At 54.1% G+C, this 17,841-nt stretch overlaps 1 protein-coding gene across 2 annotated transcripts in view; it reads right to left on the reverse strand.

Annotated features, from left to right (window-relative positions):
• LOC145360384 (tolloid-like protein 2) overlaps positions 1 to 17,841 on the reverse strand; it is a 186,934-nt gene that overhangs the window by 120,087 nt on the left and 49,006 nt on the right. For both annotated transcript variants that reach the window (XM_080215578.1, XM_080215577.1), the window contains exon 2: positions 10,329 to 10,433. In XM_080215578.1, the coding sequence (XP_080071704.1) occupies positions 10,329 to 10,433 (105 nt within the window). The remainder of the gene's footprint in view (positions 1 to 10,328; positions 10,434 to 17,841) is intronic.

Here is a 17,841-nt window from a genome sequence, read left to right on the forward strand (position 1 = left end):
TCTCACAGGGGCAACATTCCCCTCCAAATACACTCCCCTCTCACAGGGGCAACATCCCCCTCCAAATACACTCCCCTCTCACAGGGGCAACATCCCCCTCCAAATACACTCCCCCATCACAGGGGCAACATCCCCCTCCAAATACACTCCCCCATCACAGGGGCAACATCCCCCTCCAAATACACTCCCCTCTCACAGGGGCAACATCCCCCTCCAAATACACTCCCCTCTCACAGGGGCAACATCCCCCTCCAAATACACTCCCCCATCACAGGGGCAACATCCCCCTCCAAATACACTCCCCTCTCACAGGGGCAACATCCCCCTCCAAATACACTCCCCTCTCACAGGGGCAACATCCCCCTCCAAATACACTCCCCTCTCACAGGGGCAACATCCCCCTCCAAATACACTCCCCTCTCACAGGGGCAACATCCCTCTCCAAATACACTCCCCTCTCACAGGGGCAACATCCCCCTCCAAATACACTCCCCTCTCACAGGGGCAACATCCCCCTCCAAATACACTCCCCCATCACAGGGGCAACATCCCTCTCCAAATACACTCCCCCATCACAGGGGCAACATCCCTCTCCAAATACACTCCCCTCTCACAGGGGCAACATCCCCCTCCAAATACACTCCCCTCTCACAGGGGCAACATCCCTCTCCAAATACACTCCCCCATCACAGGGGCAACATCCCCCTCCAAATACACTCCCCCATCACAGGGGCAACATCCCCCTCCAAATACACTCCCCTCTCACAGGGGCAACATCCCCCTCCAAATACACTCCCCCATCACAGGGGCAACATCCCTCTCCAAATACACTCCCCCATCACAGGGGCAACATCCCTCTCCAAATACACTCCCCCATCACAGGGGCAACATCCCCCTCCAAATACACTCCCCCATCACAGGGGTAACATCCCTCTCCAAATACACTCCCCCATCACAGGGGCAACATCCCTCTCCAAATACACTCCCCTCTCACAGGGGCAACATCCCCCTCCAAATACACTCCCCCATCACAGGGGCAACATCCCCCTCCAAATACACTCCCCTCTCACAGGGGCAACATCCCTCTCCAAATACACTCCCCCATCACAGGGGCAACATCCCTCTCCAAATACACTCTCCTCTCACAGGGGCAACATCCCCCTCCAAATACACTCCCCCATCACAGGGGCAACATCCCTCTCCAAATACACTCCCCCATCACAGGGGCAACATCCCCCTCCAAATACACTCCCCTCTCACAGGGGCAACATCCCCCTCCAAATACACTCCCCCATCACAGGGGCAACATCCCTCTCCAAATACACTCCCCCATCACAGGGGCAACATCCCCCTCCAAATACACTCCCCCATCACAGGGGCAACATCCCTCTCCAAATACACTCCCCCATCACAGGGGCAACATCCCTCTCCAAATACACTCCCCTCTCACAGGGGCAACATCCCTCTCCAAATACATTCCCCCATCACAGGGGCAACATCCCTCTCCAAATACACTCCCCTCTCACAGGGGCAACATCCCCCTCCAAATACACTCCCCTCTCACAGGGGCAACATCCCCCTCCAAATACACTCCCCTCTCACAGGGGCAACATCCCCCTCCAAATACACTCCCCTCTCACAGGGGCAACATCCCCCTCCAAATACATTCCCCTCTCACAGGGGCAACATCCCCCTCCAAATACACTCCCCTCTCACAGGGGCAACATCCCCCTCCAAATACACTCCCCCATCACAGGGGCAACATCCCCCTCCAATTACACTCCCCTCTCACAGGGGCAACATCCCACTCCAAATACACTCCCCCATCACAGGGGCAACATCCCCCTCCAAATACACTCCCCCATCACAGGGGCAACATCCCCCTCCAAATACACTCCCCTCTCACAGGGGCAACATCCCCCTCCAAATACACTCCCCTCTCACAGGGGCAACATCCCTCTCCAAATACACTCCCCCATCACAGGGGCAACATCCCCCTCCAAATACACTCCCCTCTCACAGGGGCAACATCCCCCTCCAAATACACTCCCCTCTCACAGGGGCAACATCCCTCTCCAAATACACTCCCCCATCACAGGGGCAACATCCCCCTCCAAATACACTCCCCTCTCACAGGGGCAACATCCCCCTCCAAATACACTCCCCTCTCACAGGGGCAACATCCCCCTCCAAATACACTCCCCTCTCACAGGGGCAACATCCCCCTCCAAATACACTCCCCTCTCACAGGGGCAACATCCCCCTCCAAATACACTCCCCTCTCACAGGGGCAACATCCCCCTCCAAATACACTCCCCCATCACAGGGGCAACATCCCCCTCCAAATACACTCCCCTCTCACAGGGGCAACATCCCCCTCCAAATACACTCCCCCATCACAGGGGCAACATCCCCCTCCAAATACACTCCCCTCTCACAGGGGCAACATCCCCCTCCAAATACACTCCCCTCTCACAGGGGCAACATCCCTCTCCAAATACACTCCCCTCTCACAGGGGCAACATCCCCCTCCAAATACACTCCCCCATCACAGGGGCAACATCCCCCTCCAAATACACTCCCCTCTCACAGGGGCAACATCCCCCTCCAAATACACTCCCCTCTCACAGGGGCAACATCCCCCTCCAAATACACTCCCCTCTCACAGGGGCAACATCCCCCTCCAAATACACTCCCCTCTCACAGGGGCAACATCCCCCTCCAAATACACTCCCCCATCACAGGGGAGCGAGTGTGTAATGGGACAGCGCCAACGGCAACAAGCTTTTAGCTGGAAAATCCTTAACGAATGTGGATTGAGGGAAATCGGTAAGAGCGACTCTGATAACAGAGTGATAATACACACCCTCCATCTCATCATCAGTGTGAGGGTACGGTGTGAGGGTACGGTGTGAGGGTGCGGTGTGAGGGTGCGGTGTGAGGGTGCGGTGTGAGGGTGCGGAGTGAGGGTGCGGTGTGAGGGTGCGGTGTGAGGGTACGGAGTGAGGGTACGGTGTGAGGGTACGGTGTGAGGGTGCGGTGTGAGGGTGCGGTGTGAGGGTGCGGTGTGAGGGTGCGGAGTGAGGGTGCGGTGTGAGGGTGCGGTGTGAGGGTACGGTGTGAGGGTACGGTGTGAGGGTACGGTGTGAGGGTGCGGTGTGAGGGTACGGTGTGAGGGTACGGTGTGAGGGTACGGTGTGAGGGTGCGGTGTGAGGGTACGGTGTGAGGGTGCGGTGTGAGGGTGCGGTGTGAGGGTACGGTGTGAGGGTGCGGTGTGAGGGTACGGAGTGAGGGTACGGTGTGAGGGTACGGTGTGAGGGTACGGTGTGAGGGTACGGAGTGAGGGTACGGTGTGAGGGTGCGGTGTGAGGGTGCGGAGTGAGGGTACGGTGTGAGGGTACGGAGTGAGGGTACGGTGTGAGGGTACGGAGTGAGGGTACGGTGTGAGGGTGCGGTGTGAGGGTGCAGTGTGAGGGTGCGGTGTGAGGGTACGGAGTGAGGGTACGGTGTGAGGGTACGGTGTGAGGGTACGGTGTGAGGGTACGGAGTGAGGGTGCGGTGTGAGGGTACGGTGTGAGGGTACGGAGTGAGGGTACGGTGTGAGGGTACGGTGTGAGGGTACGGTGTGAGGGTGCGGTGTGAGGGTACGGTGTGAGGGTACGGAGTGAGGGTACGGAGTGAGGGTACGGTGTGAGGGTACGGTGTGAGGGTACGGTGTGAGGGTACGGAGTGAGGGTGCGGTGTGAGGGTGCGGTGTGAGGGTGCGGTGTGAGGGTACGGTGTGAGGGTACGGTGTGAGGGTACGGTGTGAGGGTGCGGTGTGAGGGTACGGTGTGAGGGTGCGGAGTGAGGGTACGGTGTGAGGGTGCGGTGTGAGGGTGCGGAGTGAGGGTACGGTGTGAGGGTACGGTGTGAGGGTGCGGAGTGAGGGTACGGTGTGAGGGTACGGTGTGAGGGTACGGTGTGAGGGTACGGTGTGAGGGTACGGAGTGAGGGTACGGTGTGAGGGTACGGTGTGAGGGTACGGTGTGAGGGTACGGAGTGAGGGTGCGGTGTGAGGGTACGGTGTGAGGGTACGGTGTGAGGGTGCGGTGTGAGGGTACGGTGTGAGGGTACGGTGTGAGGGTACGGAGTGAGGGTACGGTGTGAGGGTACGGAGTGAGGGTACGGTGTGAGGGTACGGTGTGAGGGTACGGAGTGAGGGTACGGTGTGAGGGTATGGTGTGAGGGTGCGGTGTGAGGGTATGGTGTGAGGGTGCGGTGTGAGGGTACGGTGTGAGGGTACGGTGTGAGGGTGCGGTGTGAGGGTACGGTGTGAGGGTACGGTGTGAGGGTATGGTGTGAGGGTGCGGTGTGAGGGTGTGGTGTGAGGGTACGGTGTGAGGTTACGGTGTGAGGGTATGTTGTGAGGGTACGGTGTGAGGGTACGGTGTGAGGGTACGGAGTGAGGGTACGGTGTGAGGGTACGGTGTGAGGGTACGGAGTGAGGGTACGGTGTGAGGGTGCGGTGTGAGGGTACGGTGTGAGGGTACGGTGTGAGGGTACGGTGTGAGGGTACGGAGTGAGGGTACGGTGTGAGGGTACGGTGTGAGGGTACGGTGTGAGGGTACGGTGTGAGGGTACGGTGTGAGGGTGCGGTGTGAGGGTGCGGTGTGAGGGTACGGTGTGAGGGTACGGAGTGAGGGTACGGTGTGAGGGTACGGTGTGAGGGTACGGAGTGAGGGTACGGTGTGAGGGTACGGTGTGAGGGTACGGTGTGAGGGTACGGTGTGAGGGTACGGTGTGAGGGTGCGGTGTGAGGGTACGGTGTGAGGGTACGGAGTGAGGGTGCGGAGTGAGGGTACGGTGTGAGGGTGCGGTGTGAGGGTACGGTGTGAGGGTGCGGTGTGAGGGTGCGGTGTGAGGGTACGGTGTGAGGGTACGGAGTGAGGGTGCGGAGTGAGGGTACGGTGTGAGGGTACGGTGTGAGGGTGTGAGGGTACGGTGTGAGGGTGCGGTGTGAGGGTACGGTGTGAGGGTACGGTGTGAGGGTACGGTGTGAGGGTACGGTGTGAGGGTGCGGTGTGAGGGTGCGGTGTGAGGGTACGGTGTGAGGGTACGGTGTGAGGGTGCGGTGTGAGGGTACGGTGTGAGGGTGCGGTGTGAGGGTGCGGTGTGAGGGTACGGTGTGAGGGTACGGTGTGAGGGTACGGTGTGAGGGTGCGGTGTGAGGGTGCGGTGTGAGGGTGCGGTGTGAGGGTACGGTGTGAGGGTACGGTGTGAGGGTACGGTGTGAGGGTACGGTGTGAGGGTACGGTGTGAGGGTACGGTGTGAGGGTACGGTGTGAGGGTACGGTGTGAGGGTACGGTGTGAGGGTGCGGTGTGAGGGTACGGTGTGAGGGTACGGTGTGAGGGTGCGGTGTGAGGGTGCGGTGTGAGGGTGCGGTGTGAGGGTACGGTGTGAGGGTACGGTGTGAGGGTACGGTGTGAGGGTACGGTGTGAGGGTACGGTGTGAGGGTACGGTGTGAGGGTACGGTGTGAGTGTACGGTGTGAGGGTACGGTGTGAGGGTGCGGTGTGAGGGTACGGTGTGAGGGTACGGTGTGAGGGTACGGTGTGAGGGTACGGTGTGAGGGTACGGTGTGAGGGTACGGTGTGAGGGTACGGTGTGAGGGTACGGTGTGAGGGTACGGTGTGAGGGTACGGTGTGAGGGTGCGGTGTGAGGGTACGGTGTGAGGGTGCGGTGTGAGGGTACGGTGTGAGGGTACGGAGTGAGGGTACGGTGTGAGGGTACGGTGTGAGGGTACGGTGTGAGGGTACGGTGTGAGGGTGCGGTGTGAGGGTGCGGTGTGAGGGTACGGTGTGAGGGTACGGTGAGGATCACAGGTTACGCCACACGGGCTGTTCACCAACCTGAGCTCCGTCACTCTCCACCACAATACACCAAGCAGCTGCCTCTCAATCCTCTTTTGTCTGTTATTTGTTTCTGCCTTTTAGTTTTGAATGGTTCTGCCAGATTGTATTGAGGAAGCAAGTACAAAGATTGTCTGTTCGATTGAAGGACTTTTACGCTGAGTGCGGCTGATGGAGAGGCCGGGCTGTGACAGACCGCAGTCCATGAATGTCAATGAGCCCAACAGGAGGACTGTCGCTGGCAACGGGGCAGAGACACATCCGAGAGCCCGTCAACGACACCATCCCCCGAGCACCGAGAAAAACATCCTCAAACTCTTCACTGAGCCACAGGGCAGCTCCGTGGCACAGTGGGTTCGCGCTGCTGCCTCACAGCGCCAGGGACCGGGGTTCGATTCCCAGCCTCGGGTCACTGTCTGTGCGGAGTTTGCACATTCTCCCCGTGTCTGCGTGGGTTTCCCCCAGGTGCTCCGGTTTCCTCCCACAGTCCGAAAGATGTGCGGGTTAGGGTGCACTGGCCGTGCGAAATCCTCCCCCGGTGTAACCCGGACAGCAGGATGGTGACCAGGGGGTTTTCACAGTCGCTTCTTTGTAGTTTTTAAGTGAGCCTACTCGTGAATAATAAATAAGCTTTATAAACAAGGTGAACATTACAAACTCAAAGGTGAAGCAATTGTTCAGAAGTGGAACCTCTGGGCCAGTGCTGACACAGGGACCTCGCTCTGGGCCAGTGCTGACACAGCGTCCCCGCTCTGGGCCAGTGCTGACAGAACATCCCTGCTCCGGGCCAGTGCTGACACAGGGGCCTCGCTCCGGGCCAGTGCTGACACAGGGGCCTCGCTCTGGGCCAGTGCTGACACAGGGGCCTCGCTCTGGGCCAGTGCTGACACAGGGGCCTCGCTCTGGGCCAGTGCTGACACAGGGGCCTCGCTCTGGGCCAGTGCTGACACAGGGGCCTCGCTCTGGGCCAGTGCTGACACAGGGGCCTCGCTCTGGGCCAGTGCTGACACAGGGGCCTCGCTCTGGGCCAGTGCTGACACAGGGGCCTCGCTCTGGGCCAGTGCTGACACAGGGGCCTCGCTCTGGGCCAGTGCTGACAGAGCATCCTCGATCTGGGCCAGTGCTGACAGAGCATCCTCGCTCTGGGCCAGTGCTGACAGAGCATCCTCGCTCTGGGCCAGTGCTGACAGAGCATCCTCGCTCTGGGCCAGTGCTGACAGAGCATCCTCGCTCTGGGCCAGTGCTGACAGAGCATCCTCGCTCTGGGCCAGTGCTGACAGAGCATTCTCGCTCTGGGCCAATGTAGATAGAAAAGATCCCATGCAAGGGGATTTCTTGTCCAGACCCCAAGAAACATGAAAACACTTTGCTGTTTGCGGATAAAAGCAAATTACTGCGGATGCTGGAATCTGAAACCAAACCTGCTGGAAAATCTCAGCGGGTCTGGCAGCATCTGTAAGGAGTGAAAAGAGCTGAGGTTTTGAGTCCAGATGACTCTTTGTCAAAACTAAAAGGCATAGAAAGTGGGAGATATTTATACTGCGGGGGGAGGGAATGAAAGATGAGTCATAGCCACAGAAACCAGGGGAAAGGCTGCTAATGGCAGCTCATAGAGAGAATAGAAGGTGTGAATGGCCAAACAGCAGAGGAGCTGAAATCAGAGGGTGGACTGTGAGAGATAAAAATGTGAGGGGAGGAGGGAATGGGTAGGAGAGGGGTAAAATTTAAAAAAGGTGGAAAAGGGGAGAAAAGATAAGGGAAGGGGGGAATAACGTAGGGGGAATGAGTGGGGAGAGAAGAAAAATGAAGAAAGACAAAAAAAAAGGTTGAGAACAGAGAAATAAAATAGAATGAAAATGAAATGGTCAAGGTGGGGGAGAGCAACAGCATCTGAAGTTGTTGAATTTGGTGTTGCGACGGGAAGGCTGTAAAGTACCGAGCTGGAAACTGAGATGCTGTTCCTCCAGTGAAGCTCAACGCCGGGGTCGGGGGCCGGGGGCCGGGGGCCGGGTAGGGCTGGGATGGTCAGGCCCAGGGGGTGGGGGAGGCGGGGGGGGGGTCATGCTAACTCCCAGAAGGAGAGGAACTGAGATGCTTTGTGTAAAACCACACAGCTTCGATAAATGTTGTGACCAAATCGATCAACTCGTATCTGGAGTGAACGGCCCAACCAATCAGGAAGATGTCTGGTCGCCTCACTATAGGAAAGACGTGGAAGCTATTGAGAGGGTGCAGAGGAGATTTACAAGGATGTTGCCTGGATTGGGAGGCATGCCTTATGAGGATAGGTTGAGGGAGCTGGGACTCTTCTCCCTGGAGAGACGAAGGTTGAGAGGCGACCTGATAGAGGTTTATAAAATGTTGAGAGGAATAGATAGGGTGGATTCTCAGAGGCTATTTCCCAGGGCTGAAATGGTCGCTACGAGAGGACACAGATTTAAGGTGCAAGGAGGGAAGTTCAGAAGTGATGTTAGGGGTAAGTTTTTCACTCAGAGGGTGGTGAGTGAGTGGAATCGGCTGCCGTCGGTGGTGGTGGAGGCGAACTCGCTGGGGTCTTTTAAAAGACTTCTGGATGAGTATATGGGGTTTAATGAGATTGAGGGTTATAGATAGGTCTGTAGGTTGGTAGGTGTTGATGTGATCGGCGCAACTCGTTGGCCGAAGGGCCTGTTTGTGCTGTAGTGTTCTATGTTCTATGTGTCTTATTTGTCTCTGCAATTAAATATGTAATTTCTAACTTCTAATCGATAGGTTCATTCATGTTTAATAAATGTCCATTCTGGATGGAAGGAGGTTATCCAAGATAGGATTTACTGTTTACTTTGTTTGACTCTTGTACAATAAAAACTCTTAGGCTGTAAGTCAATGGGAGGCAATGGCCTAGGGGTATTATCGCTAGATTATTAACCCAGAAACTCAGTGAACATCCCGGGGACCCGGGTTCAAATCCTGCTGTGGCAGGTGGTGGAATCTGAATTCAATATAAAGAAAAATTCTGGAATTAAGAATCTAGTGGTGACCATGAAACCATTGCCGATCATTGGGAAAACCCATCTGGTTCACTAATGTCCTTTAGGGAAGGAAATCTCTGTCCTTACCCAGTCTGGCCCACATGTGACTCTAGGACCAAAGCAATGGTTCTAGAGTCACATGTTGACTTGGGCAACTAAGGATGGGCAATAAATACTGGCCCAGCCAGTGACGCTCATGTCCCATGAATGAATACAAACAAACCAAGGAAAACAGTGACTTCATTTTTTTTAGTAAATAACCAGAAATTCATCTTATTTCATCTGATTTTTTAAAAAGGTTTTTGGCCTCCACTGAGATCCTAACAAAATCCACACTCAGTACAGGTGAAAAGTTTCCTTCAAACTCCCCCAATCTGGGTCTGGAGATGTATCCAGGCCCTGGCTTCTCCTGTTTAACAAACCAATCTAATTGGACTTGGGTTCATTTTCAGCCTTGGGTCACCGTCTGTGTGCAGTCTGCACGTTCTCCCCGTGTCTGCGTGGGTTTCCACCGGGTTCTCTGATTTCCTCCCACAGTCTGAAAGACGTGCTGGTTAGGGTGCATTGGCCGTGCTAAATTCTCCCTCAGTGTTACCCGAACAGGGGCCAGAGTGTGGTGACTAGGGGATTTTCACAGTAACTTCATTGCAGTGTTAATGTAAGCCTACTTGTGACACTAATAAATAAACTTTAAACCCATCTCATTCTCAGCCACTTCACCACTCACTTCCTCTCTGGTATCCAAAAGGAGACCAGGGGAGAAATATTTATTAAAAACCTTTGTTACTTCTGTCAACAAGTTAACAATTGAATCCTCCCACTTCCCCGTTTATAATATTGTTTTATATTCATCTGGGACAAAGAGAGAAAAAAAATCCCAGCACAGGAACAGACCCCTCGGCCCTCCGAGCCTGCACCGACCATGCTGCCTGACTGAACTAAAACCCCCTACTCTTCCGGAGACCATATCCCTGTATTCCCATCCTATTCATGTACTTGTCAAGACGCCCCTAAAAACTCACTATCGTATCTGCTCCCACAACACCCCCCAACAGTGAGTTCCAGGCACCCACCACTCTGTAAACAACCTGCCTCGTACATCTCCTTTAAACCCCTGCCCCTTAAACCTGTGCCCCCGAGTAAGTGACTCTTCCACCCTGGGAAAAGCTTCTGACTATCCACTCTGTCCGTGCCCCTCGTAATCTTGTAGACTTCTATCAGGTCTCCCCTCCGTCTCTGGTCCTTCAATCTCTGCCCCCCATGGCATTTTTCATAATTCCAGCCTCATAATGAGCCCCTTATAACTTTACTCATCCGAGGTATTGTATACGAGCAGTTTCTTCCATCAATGGAATATTCTGCACTTAAACAGCAGTGTTTTCCTCTCCCTCTCACCAGATGTGTTGGTTTCGGAGCACTTACCAGATGTGTGCTCTCGTCTCCCGTTTCCCTGCTGTGTTAATCCTGCATCAAAGTGAAAATATTTCATATCTTCTTCATCCAGCGCGATATCTCCCCAGAAACGCACTGTTAAAACACAGGGCAAAGGGAGCATGAGGCAGAGTGCAGGGATCAGCAAGATAAAAACTCTCTAAAATAACCAGGGCTGGAATTCTCCAGCCTCGCTGTGGGATAGCCCGGGGCTGAGCGATCCCAGCAGCGGGGAAATGGGGGGGGTGTGTGTGTGTGTGTGTGTGAGTGGGGGGGGGGTATGTGTGTGTGTGTGTGTGTGAGTGGGGGGGGGGGTGTGTGTGTGTGTGTGTGTGGGGGGGGGGGGGTGTTATGGAAGATCCCACCCAAGGTGGGGGACACAGGATTTGCGAAAATAGCTTACAGTTCTTTTCTTCTGATTAGCCCGAAGGGTGGGGATTTAAAGCTCTTCCCCAAGGGGTATTTGGAGGTGAGGGTTATTAGAACATAGAACATAGAACATAGAACATTACAGCGCAGAACAGGCCCTTCGGCCCACGATGTTGCGCCGACCAGTTACAAAAACAATGACCCACTAGCCTATACCAATCCCTTTTCGTCCATAAACCTATCCAGAGATCTCTTAAACGCCCCCAAACTAGACGCCTTTACAACCGCAGCAGGCAGGGCATTCCAATCCCTCACCACCCGCTGGGTAAAGAACCTACCCCTGACATCCGTCCTGTAGCTACCCCCCCTTAATTTAAAGCCATGCCCCCTCGTGCTAGCTTTCTCCATCCGAGGAAAAAGGCTATCACTATCCACCCTATCTAAACCTCTAATCATCTTATATGTTTCAATAAGATCCCCTCTTAGCCTCCTTCTTTCCAGCGAAAACAACCCCAAATCCCTCAGTCTCTCCTCATAGGACCTCCCCTGCATACCAGGCAACATCCTGGTAAACCTCCTCTGCACCCTCTCCAACGCCTCCACATCCTTCTTGTAATGCGGGGACCAGAACTGCACACAGTACTCCAAGTGCGGCCGCACTAGAGTAGTGTACAGTTGCAACATTACACTGCGACTCCTAAATTCAATCCCCCTACCAATAAACGCCAAAACACCGTACGCCTTCTTAACAACCTTATCTACTTGATTCCCAACTTTCAGGGATCTATGTACACACACACCTAGATCCCTCTGTTCATCCACACTATTCAAAGTCCTCCTGTTAGCCCTATACTCGACACATCTGTTGCTCCTACCAAAGTGAATTACCTCACACTTCTCCGCATTAAATTCCATCCGCCACCTCTCGGCCCAGCTCTGCAACCTATCTAAGTCTCCCTGCAGACTATGACACCCTTCCTCACAATCTACCACACCTCCAATTTTGGTGTCATCAGCAAATTTACTAATCCACCCAACTATACCCTCATCCAGATCATTAATAAAAATTACAAACAACAGTGGCCCCAAAACAGATCCCTGAGGCACACCACTCGTAACTGTACTCCATGATGAATATTTACCATCCACCACCACCCTCTGTCTCCTATCTGATAGCCAATTCCTGATCCAACTTCCTAGATTACCCACAATCCCATACATCTGCATTTTCTGCAGAAGCCTACCATGGTGAACCTTATCGAACGCCTTACTAAAATCCATGTATACCACGTCAACTGCCTTGCCCCCATCCACCTCCTTGGTCACCTTCTCAAAAAACTCAATAAGGTTAGTAAGGCACGACCTACCCGCTACAAAACCATGCTGACTATTTCTAATCAATTCATTACACTCCAAATAATTATAAATCCTATCCCTAATAATTTTTTCTAAAACCTTGCCCACAACAGAAGTAAGACTCACCGGTCTATAATTCCCGGCAAAGTCTCTGTTCCCCTTCTTAAACAATGGGACAACATTCGCTATCCTCCAATCCTCCGGGACTACTATTGGGGTGGATAGTGATAGCCTTTTTCCTCGGATGGAGAAAGCTAGCACGAGGGGGGCATGGCTTTAAATTAAGGGGGGTAGCTACAGGACGGATGTCAGGGGTAGGTTCTTTACTATTGGGGGCAGCATTTCCTCAGCCCCTCCACCCTGACACCCAACTGAGATCCTAAAGTAACCTCATTCTACAACAAGCCCGAAAAGCTAAAAACACTCAGCTAACAGCCGTCCCCTACCCATTCTTCCAATCCCAGCCTCTGACCCCCAGCCTCTGACCCCCCCCCAGCCCCCTCCCTCTGACCCCACCCTCTGACCCCCACCCTCTGACCCCACCCTCTGACCCCCACCCTCTGATCCCCACCCTCTGACCCCACCCTCTGACCCCCCCCAGCCCCCACCCTCTGACCCCCACCCTCTGACCCCCCCAGCCCCCTCCCTCTGACCCCCACCCTCTGATCCCCACCCTCTGACCCCACCCTCTGACCCCCACCCTCTGACCCCCCTCCCTCTGATCCCCACCCTCTGACCCCCCTCCCTCTGACCCCCCCTCCCTCTGATCCCCACCCTCTGACCCCACCCTCTGACTCCCACCCTCTGATCCCCACCCTCTGACCCCCCCAACCCCCAACCTCTGCCCCCCACCCTCAGACCCCCCCCCAACCCCCACCCTCTGACCCCCACCCTAAACAGCAACCCTGTCCATCAATGATAACCGGCCTCCGGTGGGTGCAGTGGTGGCAGCAATGTAGAGCTGTCTGCCTTCGATCGGTGGCAAGTTTTGGGGGGTCGGAGTGCAATCCTCTATCCCTGGGTCCTGGGGGATGGTCTGCCATTGGCCTAACCGGGGGGCCAACCCCAATGGAGGCATTGTGGGGGCTGGCAGGTGAGAGCTCATCGCCTGGTTCAATTCCAGTCATCTCCTGCACAGAATGAGGCCTTTCGGCCCACTGAATCTATGCTAGCCCTCTTTAGGCCAATCCAGCCATTCTATCTCTGTAACCCGGCAAGTTTATTTACAAATCCTCATTCATGTTGAAGTCATTAATCATCATCGCTTCCATCGCTCTGGGCAGCGAGTTCCAGGTAATTACAACTTACTGCCCACACCCCCACACCCTCCCCACACCCCCACACCCTCCCCACACCCTCACACCCCCACCCCCCCACACCCCCACACCCTCCCCCACCCCCACACCCCCCACACCCTCCCCCACACCCCCACACCCTCCCCCACCCCCACCCACCCCCACACCCCTCCCCCACCCCCACACCCTCCCCCACACCCCTCACACCCCCACACCCCTCCCCACACCCCCACACCCTCCCCCACACCCCCACACCCTCCCTCACACCCCCACACCCTCCCCCACACCCTCCCCCACACTCCCACACCCTCCCCCACACCCTCCCCCACACCCCACACCCTCCCTCACACCCCCACACCCTCCCTCACACCCCCACACCCTCCCCACACCCCCACACTCTCCCCCACACCCCCACACCCTCCCCCACACCCCCACACTCTCCCCCACACCCCACACCCTCCCCCACACCCCCACTCTCCCCCACACCCTCCCCCACACCCCCACACCCTCCCCCACACCCCCACACTCTCCCCCACACCCTCCCCCACACCCCCACACTCTCCCCCACACCCCACACCCTCCCCGACACCCCCACTCTCCCCCACACCCTCCCCCACACCCCCACACTCTCCCCCACCCCCACACCCTCCCCCACACCCCCACACTCTCCCCCACACCCCCACACCTCCCCCATATCCCCACACCCTCCTGCCCACACCCCCACACTCTCCCCACACCCCCACACCCTCCCCCACACCCCCACACTCTCCCCCACACCCCACACCCTCCCCCACACCCCCACACTCTCCCCCACACTCTCCCCCACACCCCCACACCCTCCCCCACACCCCCACGCCCTCCCCCACACCCCCACACCCTCCCCCACACCCCCACACCCTCCTGCCCACACCCCCACACCCTCCCCAACACCCCCACACCCTCCCCCACACCCCCACACTCTCCCCAACACCCCCACACCCTCCCCCACACCCCCACACTCTCCCCCACACCCCACACCCTCCCCCATATCCCCACACCCTCCCCCACACCTCCACACTCTCCCCTACACCCCACACCCTCCCCCATATCCCCACACCCTCCTGCCCACACCTCATGCCCTCCCCCACACCCCCACACCCTCCCCCACACCCTCCTGCCCACACCCCCACACCCTCCCCCACGCCCCACACTCTCCCCTACACCCCACACTCTCCCCCATATCCCCACACCCTCCTGCCCACACCTCATGCCCTCCCCCACACCCCCACACCCTCCCCCACACCCTCCTGCCCACACCCCCACGCCCTCCCCCACGCCCCACACCCTCCCCCACACCCCCACACCCTCCCCCACGCCCCACACCCTCCTGCCTGCAACTCAATATCCGTGTCCTTGAGCCATTGCATTATGAACCAATGGGAACCTCTAAAAGGTTTAAATTTGTAAACCTCTATCAAATCTCCCCTCAGTCTCCTTTGAGGGTGAGGGGGTGTTGGGGGGGGGGTGTGGGGGTGTGGGCAGGAGGGTGTGTGATCCGTTCTGGGGCTTCAATGCTTTACAATTTATATCAATGATTAGGATGATGGGTCTGATGGGATGGTTGTTACATTTGCCGATGACACAGAGGCAGGAAAGTAAATTGTGAAGAGGACGTGAAAATCTGGCAACTGGAGTAGGATGTGGGCAAATGTGAAATTGCTGGTTTTGGCAGGAAGGATAAAAAGCTTATTATCTAAATGGGTGACAGATTGCAGAGCTGAGACGCAGAAGGATCTGGGTGTCCTAGTGCATGGATCGTAAAAGCCTGGTATACAGGTAAAGAAAATAATTAGGAAATGTATTAGAATGTTATAGTTTGCCATGCAGGGGAATTGAATACAAAAGTAGGGAGGTTATGCTTCAGTTACAAAGGGTATTGGTGAGACCACATCTGGAGTATTGTGTACAGTATTGGTCTCCTTTAAGGAAAGATGTAAATGCATTGGAAACAGTTCAGAGAAAGTTTATTAAACTAATCCCAGGAATGGGCGGGTTGTCTGATCTGGAAGGGGGGGATGGGCTCGGCTTGTATCCGCTCGTAAGAATAAGAGGCGATTGATCAAAACCTACAAGATCCAGAGGGATATTGACAGAGTGGATGTGGAGAGGGTGTTTCCAATTGTGGGAGAGTCTAGAACCAGGGGGTCACTGTTTAAAAATAAGAGGATGCTCATTTAAAACAGAAATGAGAAGAAATGTTTTTACTCAGAGGGTGGTGAGTCTCTGTAACTCTCTTCCTCATGATGTGGAGATCCCGGCGTTGGACTGGGATAAACACAGTAAGAACTCTCACAACACCAGGTTAAAGTCCAGCAGGTTTATTTGGTAGTAAACACCACCAGCTTTCACAGTGCTGCTCCTTACCTGACAAAGGGGCAGCGTTCCGAAAGCTCGTGGCTTTTGCTACCAAATAAACCTGTTGGACTTTAACCTGGTGTTGTGAGAGTTCTTACTCTCTTCTTCAACAGGCAGTGGAAGCAGAGACTTTGAACGTTTTTGAGGCAGATCTGGACAGATTATCGATCAGTGATAGTTTATCGGGGGTGGGCAGGATGCAGATTTGAGGCTGATGTCAGATCAGCCATGATTTTATTAAATGGTGGAGCAGGCTCGAGGGGCTGAATGGCCTCCTTGTGCTCCTTGTCCATAAGCTTCCTTAAGCAGGAGAACCTGAACTCTCAATCACAATGCTCCAAATACAGACTGGCTATCAGAGGAACCGGAGACAACATTCCAAACGGCTCCAGGCTCACTCCTAACGGAGTGTCGGGAAAATAACAAAAACAGAAGAAAAACAGACAGCAAAATCTGGGATAAAAATCCCTGAAGTTTCACCGTCTGACTGGAGGATAATCATTTCAATATGAATTTCCACTCCCCCCAAATAACCAGTATTCCTGTGGGAAGATATATCTGTGTACAGGTGGAGAATGAGCAAGGCCAGGGTAAGGATGGAGAGTTTTATCATCAAACTGTGAGAAACACAGCTCACAGTTAAACAATTTAGTCAAGTCAAGTTCTGAAGGAGCAAGATTTTATTTGACGTTCTTGCAAGACCGGGTGTCTAGCGAAATAGGCACACCTCACATAGATTTACAGCACATTTTATACCTTTTTTACAAGCATTGTGATGGCTTTGCAATGTGATGTTCTCTCCTAATTGGTGGTCCCTGTCCCATCTATGTGTTGACATTCTCCTATTGGCTCGAGGTGCCCTAAGTTCCTATCCCATCTAACAATGTCTCCTGTTATCACAAGAGTGCATTAGCAAACTCATCCATCTTATCCAATACTGTTACATGTCCAGTTCAGATTGGCGGTAATCAATCCTTTGCCAACTTAATCACTGCTGTCCCAACCATCTCAGTGACCTTTTCCCCTTTTATGCTTAGTTGTAGAAACAACACATCTTGCAGACCATTTGCTTTTTATAACGTGGGCCTCTTACATTCCTGCAGGATGTGGTGTATGCTTCACTGCACATCACATCTCTGATGTTATCTCTACATTACAGGCAGTCTTTTTATTATCCCTAATTATTGCTGTGTTAGCAGCATCGAACCCTATGTCCTATGTTTGTGACTAAACTCACAGTTGTTTCCATAAAGTGGGTTATCAATATGCCTAACTATATCCAATCTATTTAACTTCAAGCTATTTCTCTATGCTCTACAAATATATGTGTTAACAACATCTTTACCTATTGCTCACAATTCCCCCCTTTTCTTTTTAATTTGTTGTTGACACATCCATCCATCCTCACATTTCAAATTCCTGGAGCATTTGTTCTGCTATTTTATTTACTTCATCATCCAGTTCATTTCCAATTTTCAATAAATTCATTCTCTCTCCATGATCTACCGTAGACATTTTCTTTGTTAGTGTTGTTTCAATAAGCCTTTGGACCAGTCCCCTTACACAGGGGATTATGCAACATCCCACGGTTATCAATATCCTTGCCATTATTATTAAGGAAGTTAGTACTGACACCACCATTCCTTTCCATTTTCCAAACCAGGATTCTAACCAGACAGTGAATACGTTGTTTACCCCAGAGTTTTCTGCTATTTCCTCTGCTAAGGTTGTTAGTCCTCGTAAGGCTCGGGTTATAGAGCCATCAGGGGCCGTATTATTTGGGATAAAGGTACAACACTTTCCCCCCAACATTACACATACACCTCCGTTTTCTGCTAACGTCATATCTAAGGCTATCCTATTTTCCCACGCCATTCTACTAGTGGCGTCTAGTTGTTCCGCCAACTCCTTGACAGCATCCCTGGTTTAGTTAATGAATCTCTGTTGGTTATAGTATATATAATTTATCCAATCTACGTTCTTATTTATTGTCACCCACCAAAACAAGGATTCAAACCCAGCTGTAATTTGATTTCGAGCTTTAAATTCATCTGGGACTCCCCGAGGCACTCCTATGGGATCTAGATATA

Source organism: Carcharhinus amblyrhynchos, chromosome 31 (genome assembly GCF_965287045.1).
Source record: "Carcharhinus amblyrhynchos chromosome 31, sCarAmb.v2.hapA, whole genome shotgun sequence".
NCBI classification, from domain to species: domain Eukaryota; kingdom Metazoa; phylum Chordata; class Chondrichthyes; order Carcharhiniformes; family Carcharhinidae; genus Carcharhinus; species Carcharhinus amblyrhynchos.